Source organism: Scardinius erythrophthalmus (assembly GCF_964197995.2).
Source record: "Scardinius erythrophthalmus genome assembly, chromosome: 3".
NCBI classification, from domain to species: domain Eukaryota; kingdom Metazoa; phylum Chordata; class Actinopteri; order Cypriniformes; family Leuciscidae; genus Scardinius; species Scardinius erythrophthalmus.
In genome coordinates this window covers 22174734-22191324 of record NC_138223.1, presented here as the reverse complement: position 1 = coordinate 22191324, position 16591 = coordinate 22174734, and the positions used below count along the sequence as shown (strand labels likewise).

The 16591-nt window shown below is 35.7% G+C and overlaps 1 protein-coding gene across 3 annotated transcripts in view; it reads left to right on the top strand.

Annotated features, from left to right (window-relative positions):
- LOC308688249 (MSL complex subunit 3-like) overlaps positions 1–16591 on the top strand; it is a 386649-nt gene that overhangs the window by 152361 nt on the left and 217697 nt on the right. For all 3 annotated transcript variants that reach the window (XM_081361197.1, XM_081361199.1, XM_081361198.1), the window contains exon 8: positions 14970–15128. In XM_081361197.1, the coding sequence (XP_081217323.1) occupies positions 14970–15128 (159 nt within the window). The remainder of the gene's footprint in view (positions 1–14969; positions 15129–16591) is intronic.

Below are 16591 nucleotides of genomic sequence, written 5' to 3'. Positions count from 1 at the left end.
ACTAATCTATCTTTCTTTCTAACTAATTAGTCTTTCTTTCTTTCTTTCTTTCTTTCTTTCTTTCTTTCTTTCTTTCTTTCTTTCTTTCTTTCTTTCTTTCTTTCTTTCTTTCTAACTAATCCACCATTCATCATTCTTTCTTTCTAACTAATATTTCTTATTTCTTTCTAACTAATCAATCTATCTTTCTTTCTAACTAATCTTTGTCTTTCTTTCTTTCTTTCTAACTAATCCACCATTCATCATTCTTTCTTTCTAACTAATATTTCTTATTTCTTTCTAACTAATCAATCTATCTTTCTTTCTAACTAATTAGTCTTTCTTTCTTTCTTTCTTTCTTTCTTTCTTTCTTTCTTTCTTTTTTCTTTCTTTCTAACTAATCTTTCTTTCTTTTTTCTTTCTCTCTAGCCAATCTTTCTTCTTTCTTTCTAGCTAATCTTTCTTTTTTCTTTTTCTTTCTTTCTAACTAATCTTTCTTTTCTTTCTTGCTTACTTTTCTTTCTTTCTTTCTAACTAATCTTTCTTTTTTCTTTCTTACTTTTCTTTCTTTCTAACTAATATTTATTTTTTTCTTCTTTTGTTCTAACTAATCTTTCTTTCTTTTTTCTTTTTAACTTTTCTTTCTTTCTTACTTTTCTTTCTTTCTTTCTTTCTTTCTTTATACCTAATCTTTTTCTTTCTAACTAATCTTTCTTTCTTTTTTCTTTCTTTCTTTCTTTCTTTCTTTCTTTTTTCTTTTTAACTTTTCTTTCTTTCTTACTTTTCTTTCTTTCTTTCTTTCTTTATACCTAATCTTTTTCTTTCTAACTAATCTTTCTTTCTTTTTTCTTTCTTTCTTTCTTTCTTTCTTTCTTTCTTTCTTTCTTTCTTTCTAACTTTTCTTTCTTTCTAACTAATCTTTCTTTCTATCTTTCTTTCTAACTAATCTGTCTTTCTTTCTTTCTACCTAATCTTTCTTTTTCTTTCTTTCTAACTAATCTTTCTTTTCTTTCTTGCTTACTTTTCTTTCTTTCTTTCTAACTAATCTTTCTTTTTTCTTCCTTTCTTACTTTTCTTTCTTTCTAACTAATCTTTCTTTTTTTCTTTCTTCTTTCGTTCTAACTAATCTTTCTTTCTTTTTTCTTTCTTACTTTAATTTCTTTCTTACTAATCTTGCTTTTTTCTTTCTTTCTAACTAATCTTTCTTTCTTTCTTTCTTTCTTTCTTTATACCTAATCTTTCTGTCTTTCTTTCTAACTAATCTTTCTTTCTTTCTTTCTTTCTTTCTTTCTTTCTAACTTTTCTTTCTTTCTAACTAATCTTTCTTTCTATCTTTCTTTCTAACTAATCTGTCTTTCTTTCTTTCTACCTAATCTTTCTACCTAATCTTTCTTTCTTTCTTTCTCTTTCTTTCTTTCTTTCTTTCTTTCTTTCTTTCTTTCTTTCTTTCTTTCTTTCTTTCTTTCTTTCTTTCTTTTTTCTTTCATTCTTTCTTTCTACCTAATCTTTTTCTTTCTTTCTTTCTTTCTTTCTTTCTTTCTTTCTTTCTTTCTTTCTTTCTTTCTTTCTTTCTTTCTTTCTTTCTTTCTTTCTTTCTACCTAATCTTTCTTTCTTTCTTTCTAGCTAATCTTTCTTTCTTTTTTCTTTCATTCTTTCTTTCTACCTAATCTTTTTCTTTCTTTCTTTCTTTCTTTCTTTCTTTCTTTCTTTCTACCTAATCTTTCTTTCTTTCTTTCTTTCTTTCTTTCTTTCTTTCTTTCTTTCTTTCTTTCTTTCTTTCTACCTAATCTTTTTTCTTTCTTTATACCTAATCTTTCTTTATTTTTCTTTCATTCTTTCTTTCTACCTAATCTTTCTTTATTTCTAGCTAATGTTTCTTTCTTTTTTCTTTCATTCTTTCTTTCTACCTAATCTTTCTTTCTTTCTTTCTTTCTACCTAATCTTTCTTTCTACCTAATCTTTTTCTTTCTTTCTTTATACCTAATCTTTCTTTCTTTCTTTCTTTCTCTTTCTTTCTAGCTAATCTTTCTTTCTTTTTTCTTTCTTTCTTTCTACCTAATCTTTTTCTCTTTCTTTCTTTCTTTCTACCTAATCTTTCTTTCTTTCTTTCTTTCTAACTTTTCTTTCTTTCTAACTAATCTGTCTTTCTTTCTTTCTACCTAATCTTTCTTTCTTTCTTTCTTTCTTTCTTTCTTTCTTTCTTTCTTTCTTTCTTTCTTCCTTTCTTTCTTTCTTTCTACCTAATCTTTCTTTCTTTCTAGTTAATGTTTCTTTCTTTTTTCTTTCATTCTTTCTTTCTACCTAATCTTTTTCTTTCTTTCTTTCTTTCTTTCTTTCTTTCTTTCTTTCTTTCTTTCTTTCTTTCTTTCTTTCTTTCTTTCTTTCTTTCTTTCTTTTTTCTACCTAATCTTTCTTTCTTTCTTTCTTTCTTTCTTTCTTTCTTTCTTTCTTTCTTTCTTTCTTTATACCTAATCTTTTTCTTTCTTTCTTTATACCTATTCTTTCTTTCTTTCTTTCTAGCTAATCTTTCTTTCTTTTTTCTTTCAATCTTTCTTTCTACCTAATCTTTTTCTTTCTTTCTTTCTTTCTTTCTTTCTTTCTTTCTTTCTTTCTTTCTTTCTTTCTTTCTTTCTACCTAATCTTTCTTTCTTTCTTTCTAACTTTTCTTTCTTTCTAACTAATCTGTCTTTCTTTCTACCTAATCTTTCTTTCTTTTTCTTTCTTTCTTTCTTTCTTTCTTTCTTTCTTTCTTTCTTTCTTTCTTTCTTTCTTTCTTTCTTTCTTTCTTTCTTTCTTTCTACCTAATCTTTCTTTCTTTCTACCTAATCTTTCTTTCTTTCTTTCTACCTAATCTTTCTTTCTTTCTAGCTAATGTTTCTTTCTTTTTTTCTTTCATTCTTTCTTTCTACCTAATCTTTTTCTTTCTTTCTTTCTTTCTTTCTTTCTTTCTTTCTTTCTTTCTTTGTTTCTTTGTTTCTTTCTACCTAATCTTTTTCTTTCTTTCTTTATACTTAATCTTTCTTTCTTTCTCTTTCTTTCTAGCTAATCTTTCTTTCTTTCTTTCTTTGTTTCTTTGTTTCTTTGTTTCTTTGTTTCTTTCTACCTAATCTTTTTCTTTGTTTCTTTCTACCTAATCTTTCTTTCTTTCTCTTTCTTTCTAGCTAATCTTTCTTTCTTTTTTCTTTCATTCTTTGAAAAAAAGAAATAATTATTTTCTTTCTTTCTACCTAATCTTTCTTTTTTCTTTCTTTCTTTCTTTCTTTCTTTCTTTCTTTCTTTCTTTCTTTCTTTCTTTCTTTCTACCTAATCTTTCTTTCTTTCTTTCTTTCTTTCTTTCTTTCTTTCTACCTAATCTTTTTCTCTCTTTCTTTATACCTAATCTTTCTTTATTTTTCTTTCATTCTTTCTTTCTACCTAATCTTTCTTTATTTTTTCTTTCATTCTTTCTTTCTTTCTACCTAATCTTTCTTTCTTTCTTTCTTTCTTTATACCTAATCTTTCTTTCTTTCTTTCTTTCTAGCTAATCTTTCTTTCTTTTTTCTTTCATTCTTTCTTTCTACCTAATCTTTTTCTTTCTTTCTTTCTTTCTTTCTTTCTTTCTTTCTTTCTTTCTTTCTTTCTTTCTTTCTTTCTTTCTTTCTTTCTTTCTACCTAATCTTTTTCTTTCTTTCTTTATACCTAATCTTTCTTTATTTTTCTTTCATTCTTTCTTTCTACCTAATCTTTCTTTATTTTTTCTTTCATTCTTTCTTTCTTTCTACCTAATCTTTCTTTCTTTCTTTCTTTCTTTCTTTCTTTCTTTCTTTCTTTCTTTCTTTATACCTAATCTTTCTTTCTTTCTTTCTAACTAATCTTTCTTTCTTTTTTCTTTCTTTCTTTCTTTCTTTCTAACTTTTCTTTCTTTCTAACTAATTTATCAATAAAAATTTAAACTACTTTAAACTTCAAACTACTTCAAACTTCTAGCTACTTTAAACTTCTAACTACTTTTAACTTCTTCAAACTCTCTGGTCCGGCTTTCTCAAGCCAACTTAAAGTTTGTCCAACAAACTTTTTTTTCTAGTTATTATTATTATTATTATTCTTCTGAGCGCAAAAATTTACAACTCAAACTCCTCCTAGAGCTTTAACTCCACATACTCCAAACTCGGCACAGACACTCAAACTGATCTGACTCGGTGTGCTATATCTTTTCAGACTGATCGGACTTACGGTTTTCCTAAAAATGACGATCAAAACTCGAAAAAACTCATTCAAAAACTCCCATTGACTTACATTGGGAGTTCTAAAAAATTCAAACCGACGAAAATTCAAATCAAAATACCTTGAAGACTAAACCAAACTGCCGTTCTATATACTATATGAGCCATTGAGACTCATTTAAACTAATGAACTCTAAACTCAAAACGTGTGTGTGTGTGTGTGTGTGTGTGTGTGTGTGTGTGTAAACTCAAAAACTCGTACACACTCATTTAAACTTATAAACTCTTAACTCAAAAACTTGTACACTTATAAACTCTAAACTCATATAAATTCTGAGTGTGTGTGTGTGTGTGTGAGAGAGAGAGAGAGTATGTGTGTGTGTGTGTGTGTGTGTGTGTGTGTGTTAATGAGCTTGTCTGTGTGTGTGTGAGTGAGTTAGTGAGTGTGTGTGTAAGAGAGATAGTGTGTGTGTGTGTGTGTGTGTGAGAGAGAGTGAGAGTCTGTTCGTGCGTGCTTGTGTGTGTGTGTGTGTATGTCGAAAATTTAAATCTAAACACCTTGAAGACTAAACCAAACTGCCGTTCTATATGCTATATGAGCCATTGAGACTCATTTAAACTAATAAACTCTAAACTCATACACTTATAATTAGAATAAGTGTATGAGATTAACTAATTAACTTATAAACTCATGAATTCATAGACTTATAAACTATTAAACTCATAAATTAATAAACTCTGAACTCTTAAACTCACTTATAAACTCTAAACTCATTTAAACTTATAAACTCAAAACTCAAAAACTCATACACTTATAAACTCTAAACTCATAAACTCTTGAGTGTGTGTGTGTGTGTCTGAGTGAGTTGTGAGCGAGTTAGTGTGTGTGTGTGTGTGTGTGTGTGTGTTTATCTATCTATTAACTTATCTATCTGTCGTAAACTTCAAACTACTGTAAACTACTTTAAACTTCAAACCACTTTAAACTTCTTAAGTTTAAAGCTCCCAGCTCCCAAGCAACTCCATAGCAACCAAATTTGAGTACCCTAGCAACCGTTTTGCAAGACCTATATCTCTGTATCAGAACATCGTATAGAGATGAGATTTGGCTCTTTTGACTCATGCTAGCAAACAGCACTTCCAACATGCTACACATGCTAGCAGTAAATAGCTACATGCTAATAGCGATTAGTTAAGTGCTAAATCATGCCAAGATTATGCTAAGAACTCTTTAAAGACTCCATAGTAACCATCTGTGACAAATACCAACCACCTAGTAACACCATAGCAACAGCCCAGAACACCCTAGCAACCGCCTAGCAACCACCCAGAATACCGTAGTAACCGCCTAGCAACCACCCAGAATACCCTAGCAACCGCCTAGCAACAGCATAGCAACCACCCAGAATACCCTAGCAACCGCCTAGCAACACCATAGCAACCACCCAGAATACCCTAGCAACCGCCTAGCAACCACCCAGAACACCCTAGCAACCGCCTAGCAACCACCCAGAACACCCTAGCAACCAACCAGAATACCCTAGCAACCACCTAGCAACAGCATAGCAACCACCCAGAATACCCTAGCAACCAACCAGAATACCCTAGCAACCACCTAGCAACAGCATAGCAACCACCCAGAACACCCTAGCAACCGCCTAGCAACACCCTAGCAACCACCCAGAACACCCTAGCAACCGCCTAGCAACACCCTAGCAACCGCCTAGCAACCACCCAGAATACCCTAGCAACTGCCTAGCAACACCCTAGCAACCACCCAGAACATCCTAGCAACCGCCTAGCAACACCATAGCAACCACCCAAAATACCTTAGCAACCGCCTAGCAACACCATAGCAACCACCCAGAACACCCTAGCAACCGCCTAGCAACCACCAACATACCTTAGCAACTGCCTAGCAACACCCTAGCAACCACCAAAAATACCCTAGCAACCGCTTAGCAACACCCTAGCAACCACCCAGAACACCCTAGCAACCGCCTAGCAACCACCCAACATACCTTAGCAACCCACTAGAAAACCCCCTACAACTTTTTAACTTTAAACTACTTTAAACTTCAAACTAATTTAAACTTTAAGCTAAATTAAACTTCAAACTAATTTAAACTTTAAACTACATTAAACTTTAAACTAATTTAAACTTTAAACTAATTTAAACTTTAAGCTAATTTAAACTTCAAACTAATTTAAACTTTAAACTACATCAAACTTTAAACTACTTTAAACTTCAAACTAATTTAAACTTTAAACTACTTTAAACTTTAAACTAATTTAAACTTTAAACTACTTTAAACTTTAAACTAATTTAAACTCCAAACTATTTTAAACTTCTTCAAACTTTCTGGTCCAAACTTTCTCAAGCCAACTTAAAGTTTGTCTCGACGAACTTTTGCATCTAGTTATTAGTGGTGCTTGCTGAAAGCAAGGCATCACTATTGTTATTGCTCATACTTATTATTCTTATTATTATTATTATTATTATTCTGGACAAAGTTTGTTGACAAGAGGCATGTTGTTGGCTCGAATGCAATCATGTACAACACCCTAGCAAACGAGTGGCGAGTTTTGCCACTGCAAGCACCACTTCACATTTTCTTCAGGAAATGTACATTCTAGTTCTTCTTATTATTATTCCGGACAAAAGTTTGGCGCGTAACTTGCCCCGCACCGTTTGTCTCAGACCCCTGAGTGAGGTGTCAAATCGACAGGCTCATTAAGGAGAGGTGTGCTATGACTTTTATAAGCGATCAGGGGTGCGGTGTTCGCCCCAGGGGTGAAAAAGCGGCCGAAAAATCCCATTGACTTAACATTACGACGAACTTTGACCACACGTAGCTCTGAGCGAGGATTTCGCAGAAACGTGTGATTTGCCACATTTGAAGAGGCTGACAGGCTCTGTAAGAACATACCTCACAATAGGCTAAAAGTTGCACCCCTGGGGGGCAGGAGATGCCCAAAGTTGCCCCATTGACTTACTATGGGGAAGGAACATCCCGTGAAACACACATGCTTTTCATACTAGGGTAAATTGCATAGGGACTTTGTATTGAACGTAGCTCTGGATCACAGTGTCATAGAGACAAGGGGTTGGCTCATTTTACTCAGACGACCAATCAGTCTCTCAGGATCATTGAGAATCTATCAAGCCACGCCCTAGCAACGATTTAGAGCCCCTTAGCAACAAGTTCCATAGACTTCCATTGAAAGAGTTCAAAGAGATATCTCCGGACTGAATTGTCATAGAAACATGGGGGTGGTCTCATTTGACTCGGGGCAGCAAACAGCCAATCATGAATCACCTCAATACTTCCAAGCCCCTCCCTAGCAACCATTGTCGAGCTCCTTAGCAACCAAAATCCTTTATATCATTCATAATGACAAGAAGCCTTTGGAGTTTCATGATTGGCAGCTGACAAGCCACTCCCTAGCAACCAAACAGAGTACCCTAGCAACCAAAATCCAAAGAGGGATATCTTCCATTCTGAATGTTGCAGAGGCATGGGAGTTGGTTTATATCATTCATAGTGACAAGAAGCCTTTGCAGTTTCATCATTGGCAGCTGCCAAACCACTCCCTAGCAACCAAACAGAGTACCCTAGCAACCAAAATCCAAAGAAGGATGTCTTCCATTCTGAATGTCACACAGGCATGGGAGTTGGTTTATATCATTCATACTGACAAGCAACCTTTGGAATTTCATCATTGGCAGCTGCCAAGCAACTCCATAGCAACCAAAAAGAGTACCCTAGCAACCAAATTTCAAAGAGGGATATCTTCCATTCTGAATATCACAGAGACGTGGGAGTTGGATTATATCATTCATACTGACAAGAAGCCTTTGGAATTTCATCATTGGCAGCTGCCAAGCCACTCCCTAGCAGCCACTGTCGAGCACCTTAGCAACCAAACTCCAAAGAGGGTTATCTTCCATTCTGAATTTCACAAAGGCATGGGAGTTGGTTTATATCATTCATAGTGACAAGAAGCCTTTGCAGTTTCATCATTGGCAGCTGCCAAGCCACTCAATAGCAACCAAAAAGAGTACCCTAGCAACCAAAATCCAAAGAGGGATATCTTCCATTCTGAATGTCACAGAGAAATGGGAGTTGGTTTATATAATTCATAGTGACAAGAAGCCTTTGCAGTTTCATCATTGGCAGCTGCCAAGCCACTCCCTAGCAACCAAACAAAGTACCCTAGCAACCATTTAGCAAAACTTATATCTCTGCATCAGAACATCGTATAGAGATGGGAGTTGTTTTATATCATTCATACTGACAAGCAGCCTTTGGAGTTTCATGATTGGCAGCTGCCAAGCCACTCCCTAGTAACCAAACAGAGTACCCTAGCAACCAAAATCCAAAGAGGGATATCTTCCATTCTGAATGTCACAGAGGCATGGGAGTTGGTTTATATCATTCATAGCGACAAGAAGACTTTGTAGTTTTATCATTGGCAGCTGCCAAGCTATTCCATAGCAACCAAACAGAGTACCATAGCAACCAAATTCCAAAGAGGGATATCTTCTATTCTGAATGCCACAGAGGCATGGGAGTTGGTTTATATCATTCATACTGACAAGCAGCCTTCGGAGTTTCATGATAGGCAGTTGCCAAGCCACTCCCTAGCAACCAAACAGAGTACCATAGCAACCAAATTCTAAAGAGGGTTATCTTCTATTCTTAATGCCACAGAGGCATGGGAGTTGGCTTATATCATTCATACTGACAAGCAGCCTTTGTAGTTTCATTATTGGCAGCTGCCAAGCCACTCCCTAGCAACCAAAATCCAAAGAGGGATATCTTCCATTCTGAATGTCACAGAGGTATGGGAGTTGGTTTATATCATTCATAGTGACAAGGAGCCTTTGCAGTTTCATCATTGGCAGCTGCCAAGCTACTCCCTAGCAACCAAACAGAGTACCCTAGCAACCGTTTAGCTAAACGTATATCTCTGCATCAGAACATCGTATAGAGATGGGAGTTGGTTTATATCATTCATAGTGACAAAGAAGCCTTTGCAGTTTCTTCATTAGCAGCTGCCAAGCAATTCCATAGCACCCAAACAGAGTACCCTAGCAACCAAAATCCAAAGAGGGATATCTTCCATTCTGAATGTCACACAGGCATGGGAGTTGGATTATATCATTCATACTGACAAGCAGCCATTGGAGTTTCATGAATGGCAGCTGCCAAGCCACTCCATAGCAACCAAACAGAGTACCCTAGCAACCATTTTACAAGACCTACATCTTTGCATCAGAATATTGTATAGAGATGGGGGTTGGCTTATTAGTTTCGGTTGGAAAACAGTCTGTAAATATCACTATGGTAACTGTGTATGCACACCCTAGCAACCATTTAGAGCCACCTAGCAACCATATTGCAACATATAGATGCCATATTTCAGCTCCACAACATCGTGCAGACATGGTTGTTTGCTCGTATGCAATCATGTACCACACCCTTGCAACCGAGTGGCGAGTTTTGCCACTGCAAGCACCACTTCACATTTTCTTCAGGAAATGTACATTCTAGTTATTATTATTATTATGGACAAAGTTTGGCGCGAAACTCGCCCCGCACCGTTTGTCTCAGACCCCTGAGTGAGGTGTCAAATCGACCGGCTCATTGAGGATAGGTGTGCAATGACTTTTCTAAGCGATCGGGTGTACGATGTTCGCACAGCGGACGAAAAAGCGGCCAAAAAAGTCCCATTGACTTTACATTGGGAGTTCTAAAAATATTTGAATCCCAACTGCCGTTTTCACACACACAGACTCCAAAGGGCCTGACAGCCATGCGTCTCTCCTTCTCTCTCTCCCTCAGAGGATTTATATTATCAAGCAGCCAATAAGTAATGGCCTAAAATCTTTATAGCCACACCCTAGAAACCAGTTACAGCACTCTAGCAACCACTAAGAGCTCCCTAGCAACCACCTGGCAACAGCATCTTGTTAAAAACATGCTAGCAACATGCTAATCATGCTAGCAACATGCCACGTACAGTTATCCTAGCTTAGACTCATAACACAAACAGCTGACTCGCCGAACCAGCTGGTGGTGTTGATTGACGAAACTACAGGGTAACTTAAAGACACGATTAATTACATGATCATACACCCATTGTATTCAAACAAATGTTGAAATTACCTTTGATGGAGTGATGGAATGATCACTGCACAGACGTGTATACTGTGAAGGTTTCTTATCTCATCTGCGGTTAGTGCATCCAATTGCACAACAACTATCTGGCATGTCGTTTACACCTCAAAACACCAACTTTTGTATAGTAAAACTGGTGACGTCCTGGCAAGATCCTTGATTAGTTTACTGGGTTCCGTTGCTGGAGAACGACGTTCTTGCCTGCCAGCCAGTACTTGTGACATCACGTGCAAAGTATGAATTAAAGATTTTAAGAACTCCATAGTAACCATCTTTGACAACTACCAACCACCTAGTAACACCATAGCAACTACCAAAAATACCTTACCAACCACCCTGAACACCCTAACAACATCTAGAAATGCTCTAGTAACCACTAAAAATACCCTAGCAACCACCCAGAACACCCTAGCAACTGCCTAGCAACCACCCAGACGACCTAGCAACTGCCTAGCAACCACCCAGAACACCTAGCAACTGCCTAGCAACCACCCAGAACATGCTAATCATGCTAGCAACATGCCACGTACAGTTATCCTAGCTTAGACTCATAACACAAACAGCTGACTCGCCGAACCAGCTGGTGGTGTTGATTGACGAAACTACAGGGTAACTTAAAGACACGATTAATTACATGATCATACACCCATTGTATTCAAACAAATGTTGAAATTACCTTTGATGGAGTGATGGAATGATCACTGCACAGACGTGTATACTGTGAAGGTTTCTTATCTCATCTGCGGTTAGTGCATCCAATAGCACAACAACTATCTGGCATGTCGTTTACACCTCAAAACACCAACTTTTGTATAGTAAAACTGGTGACGTCCTGGCAAGATCCTTGATTAGTTTACTGGGTTCCGTTGCTGGAGAACGACGTTCTTGCCTGCCAGCCAGTACTTGTGACGTCACGTGCAAAGTATGAATTAAAGATTTTAAGAACTCCATAGTAACCATCTTTGACAACTACCAACCACCTAGTAACACCATAGCAACTACCAAAAATACCTTACCAACCACCCTGAACACCCTAACATCTAGAAATGCTCTAGTAACCACTAAAAATACCCTAGCAACCACCCAGAACACCCTAGCAACTGCCTAGCAACCACCCAGAACACCTATCAACTGCCTAGCAACCACCCAGAACACCTAGCAACTGCCTAGCAACCACCCGCAACATGCTAGCATCATGTTAGAAACATGCTAGCAACATGCTAATCAAGCTAGCAACATGCTAACCATGCTAGCATCATGCTAGCAACATGCTAATCATGCTACCAACATGCTAATCAAGCTAGCATCATGTTAGCAACATGCTAATCATGTTAGCATCTAGCTAAAAACATGTTAGCAAAATGCTAATCATGCTAGCATCTTGTTAAAAGCATGCTAGCAACATGCTAATCATGCTAGCATCATGCTACCAACATGCTAATCATGTTAACAACATATTAATCATGCTAGCATCATTCTAACAACATGTTAATCATAGTAAATCTGGCTGGAATGTGGTAAATCGTAGTAAATCATCTTAGAAACACGTCTCATATATTTGAAATATTTAATTATACACCATTTTTTATATATATATATTAAAAAAATATACAAATATTAGAACCAAACCTATTTTATGTATAAGTTAAAACAGGCAGAATAGATCTATTTGGTTAAAAAAGCCTGCATTTATGTGATCAAAAATACAGAAAAAAATGTAATATTGTGTAATATTACAATCTAAAATAATGGTTTTCTATTTTAATATACTTCAAAATATAATTTATTTCTGTGATGCAAAGCTGAATTTTCATCAGCCATTGTCAGAAATCATTCTAATATGCTGATTTATTATCAATGTTGGAAACTGCTGTGCTGCTTAATATTTTTTTATAACCTGTGATACGTTTCTCAGGATTCTTTGATGAATAAATTAAGTAATGGCTGATGAAAATTCAGCTTTGCATTACAGAAATAAATGATATTTACAGTACATTCAAATAAAAAAACATTATTTAAAACTTTAATAATATTTTAATAATAAACTTTAATATTTTATGTATTTTTGATCAAATAAATGCAGGCTTGATGAGCTTAAGAGACTTCTTTCAAAAACATTATTTCAAATAGTAATGTGTTCAAACTTTTGACCGGTTTTGTATTTAGCATCTGAGCAGAAATATGCGAGCAAAAGCTTCAATGATGTGGCACTAAGCTATTTTAGAGTAAACACTTCATAATCTGTACAAAACAGGCCAAAGAAATCTTGTCTAAACATTCATATTACGTCTATGACATTTTATGTACTGTATTTGTTATATTATAGAGCCTATAAATGTTAATTTTACATAAACAGAGAACATTTGTTGTCGATTTGACTTGCATTATTTAAAACCTGACAATTCAACGTTTCTTTAGACATGTCACATGTTTGTGTGACAAGAATTCGCTAAGTTACAGTTAATTTTCTTATAAGTATCAGAATCGACTTCATTAAGAGAGAGATGGCAGATCACGCATCATGTTTGTTTTCTTTATTTTGCAAAAAGCACAACATTTTGTTTTTATTGTGTGTACACAAATAAAAGTAGACACTTAACAGTTTTGAATGATGTACAACACTTATCTGTAGGGGAGAGTGGGGTGATTTGTGCCAGGGGGGGAAGTAGTTCCACCCCTTGTTCTGGAAAACCATAGAATAATTTGGTCATGTGACCACATAATTTTGAAAAGCAATCAATTTTACTCATCCTCCAAAGAAGAGAGATACATGGCATGAGAGTTAAGCACATTTTAGTGCAAAAAACTGTTTTTTCCCTTTCAAAGTAAATTTTCTATGATTAAGGTTTTTTGATTGTAGTGTCTGGACAATTATAGACAAGTTTGAAAACATTTCACACGTTTTAGTGCTTTAGTAGGCTACACAATGAGTCTATACAGTTAGCATGATGTTAGATCTTAACTGCTGGATCATGCTAATTATTCAAACTTGTGGGTCTGGGGTGATTTGTGCCAAAGGGCATGGGGTAAGTTGTGCCAGATCCAGACCACCTAGAGACCTACATACTCACAGGGGATAATCTTGAGAAGTGAGGAGATGGGCATGCCTCATCAGTGTTTGACTTAGGCCTACCTGCTATTTGTTTAATTTAGCTAACACTGATTTCAGTTTTGAGTTTGCACTATGTTAATAAAGAGAATTTTTATTCAGTTTTTAAGTGGCCTAAGTCACAATAGGATGTTTAGAAATTAGCCTAGTAACTTTATTCTTATGTTACATAATTGACAGACAGCGTTCTGTCAACAGGCATCTATTGCCAAAGCCTTTTTTGCCTGAAATGAATCACAAATATCATATATTGTGTTGCTATGGTGCTCTAAATGGTTGCTAGGGCGTAGCTTGATAGCTTCACAATGATCCTGAGAGACTGATTGGTCGTCTGAGTAAAATGAGCCCGCCCCCTTGTCTCTGTGACACTGTGATCCAGAGTTGTGTTCAATACAAAATCCCTATGCAATTGACCATAGTAGGAAAAACGCATGCTATGGTATTCCAGGGTGACAATATCTAAATAAACCTTAAATTAGTCATTTTGTATTGAATTTGTCTTGCTTTCATATAGCATACGGTTCATAACAGCAAAATGTTCTGTTTTACTTCAGAAAGCACTGGCACAATTTACCCCAACATATTTCCCCAAAAGGCACAACTTACCCCGCACCAGGGGCAAGTTGTGCCATGAGACCACTTTTTTCCCAAAAGCTATATTTCTGAAACTATTTATTTCAGATCCAAAGTTATTATTCTCAGGGATGCACAACATCCTGAAATACATGTACATCCTTAAGTTGAAGGCATTACTGTCATGGCCTCACTTTAAAGTCACTTTGAGTAAAAACTGGCACAACTCACCCCACTCTCCCCAAATCGATGGAGTATTTTGAGTCTCTTTCGCACTGATAACAAACCAGCCGACCACCTGGGGTTTAACAGATAAACCTCACGCTTTTATTTCATTGTTTGTAATTTAGTTTTTTCAGTGTTTTTTTTTATTTGATTTTTAACAGTTAGCCTCGTACATTCAGTTTAACAACATAAAGTTAAAGAAGGTAACTTTTATCATTCAACTGAACTGTACACGTTTAAACACTTACCTTATGTTATCCGTTCTTGCATTAAATTGCATGGCCTTGAAAGAGAGCATGCAGCTTACTAACGTATTTACTTTGACTTCTCAGGTAATGTCAATGGTATGACCCATTTCAGATGTGACCAAAATTACAACAACAGTGGCTGCATATAAATATATTTTAATTGTTTGTTCAAAATTATTGCTAGGGACAATTCAGTAGTCGACAGATATTGTTAGGGAAATGTTCCTAGCGTGGGGAATAGCGTGATGCTATTCACGTCGTGACAAACCCCCTCACCCATGACTGTTTTCACGATACAGTACGGCTTCTCATTCTATCCAGATGCACACATTTGTCTTTCTAACCTCTTATGTGAAGAGATGCCATGTGATACAAGTCTACTTGAAATTTTACAGAAATTACTCAGATCTTGAAGCTAAGTGGGCTTTCTTTGTTCTTCCATTACAGTGAGGATCTCTGTAAAGAAATGGTGGATGGTTTGAGGATCACATTCGACTTTACCCTTCCACTGATCCTACTGTACCCAAACGAACAAGCTCAGTTCAAAAAAATCAGCTCCTCCAAGTTCTTCCAGCCAATTACTGACAGCGCAGCCTGCACTAGTAGGTAAGAGAGTTAACTTTTAGTAAAATGTACCAAAGACATCAGTTTGTTTTTAAATGTCTTAATTTAGTTTAGTTCAAAATGTAAATTTTTTACTTGTTTTTATGGTTCACAAATATTTTATCAAATTAAAGGAAATTAAAATGCTATGGTTTAAAAAAAAAAAAAAAAAAAAAAAAAAAAACGATGCAACTAAAGTAATGCAAAAATCACAGTACAGCAGTGGTTTTCAATCCTGGTCCTGTGAATCTACCACTCCGCACATTTTATATGTATATTATTTAACACCTGATTCAGATCGTCAGCTCATTAGGTGAATAGGTGAGAGTTAAATTAACTGTGAAGTGTGTCAGATAAAAAAACATACAAAATGTGCCAAGTGCTGGGTCCCCAGGATCAGGATTGAAAACCAGTGTTGTACAGGATCTTGGATTTGACTAATTTATACTATGATCTGGGGTTGACATTATTCCAGATCTTCAGCAGTTAATACAAATATCTTGTCACCTTAGTTATGTTTCACTGTACAGTAAGTCACCTTTATTTATAAAGAGCTTTATACAATACAGATTGTTTCAAAGCAGCTTTACAGTGATAACAGTTAAAAATATGAATTTCGGCTGTAGATCAGCTGAAGTCAGTTCAGTGTTGATTTGATTCCATTGTCAAAATAATCCATTATTAAAGTAGTTCATTTCATCTATAAAGCAGTTCTGCAACAAAACAAAATTGTCATTCTCCAGCTCAGTTCAGTTCTCATACAACAGCGTTAGTACAGTCAGATCAATAATATTGTTGAATATTTAGTGTCCCCAACTGAGCAAGCCGGAGGCGACAGTGGCAAGGAACCCAAACTCCATCAGGAGAAAATTAATATGGAGAAAAAACCCTTAGGAGAAACCAGGCTCAGGTGGGGGGGCAATTCTCTGGCCAACGAATGAAAACGGTGTCATTATGATTCAGGCTGCATTCACAAGTCAGAATTCAGATTGGGATCGGTAGCATTCAAATATGCATCCAGTTCCTTTTGCTTGAAGAGCAATTCATCACGCCGGTATGGAGCCGAAGCTGGCAATAGGGTCTTGTGCGGAGGACCTGTCTGGTTCTTGTGGTCTCTGCTGAGGATCTGTGCCAATGGCTGTCATTTCGACGAGGTCTTCACTGGGGATTGTCTAGTTGACATGGTCTCTGCTGACATTCAGGGCTGCGTTTTGGTCATGTCTAGGTCAAGGTCAAGGGTCAAGGTAAACTTTATTATCCACAAGTAGGAAATTCATGTGGTCACCATTACACGCTCCATTGTTAAATAGCCTGCTGCATACCAATAAAAACATAAATAAAAAACATTAAATACAAATCATTAAAACATTTAAACATTAAAACATAAGAAAACAAGGACAAGACAGACAAAACAGTAAACATTGAAAAACCATGACAAGCATGTGTGAATGAATAAACTAGCTGAG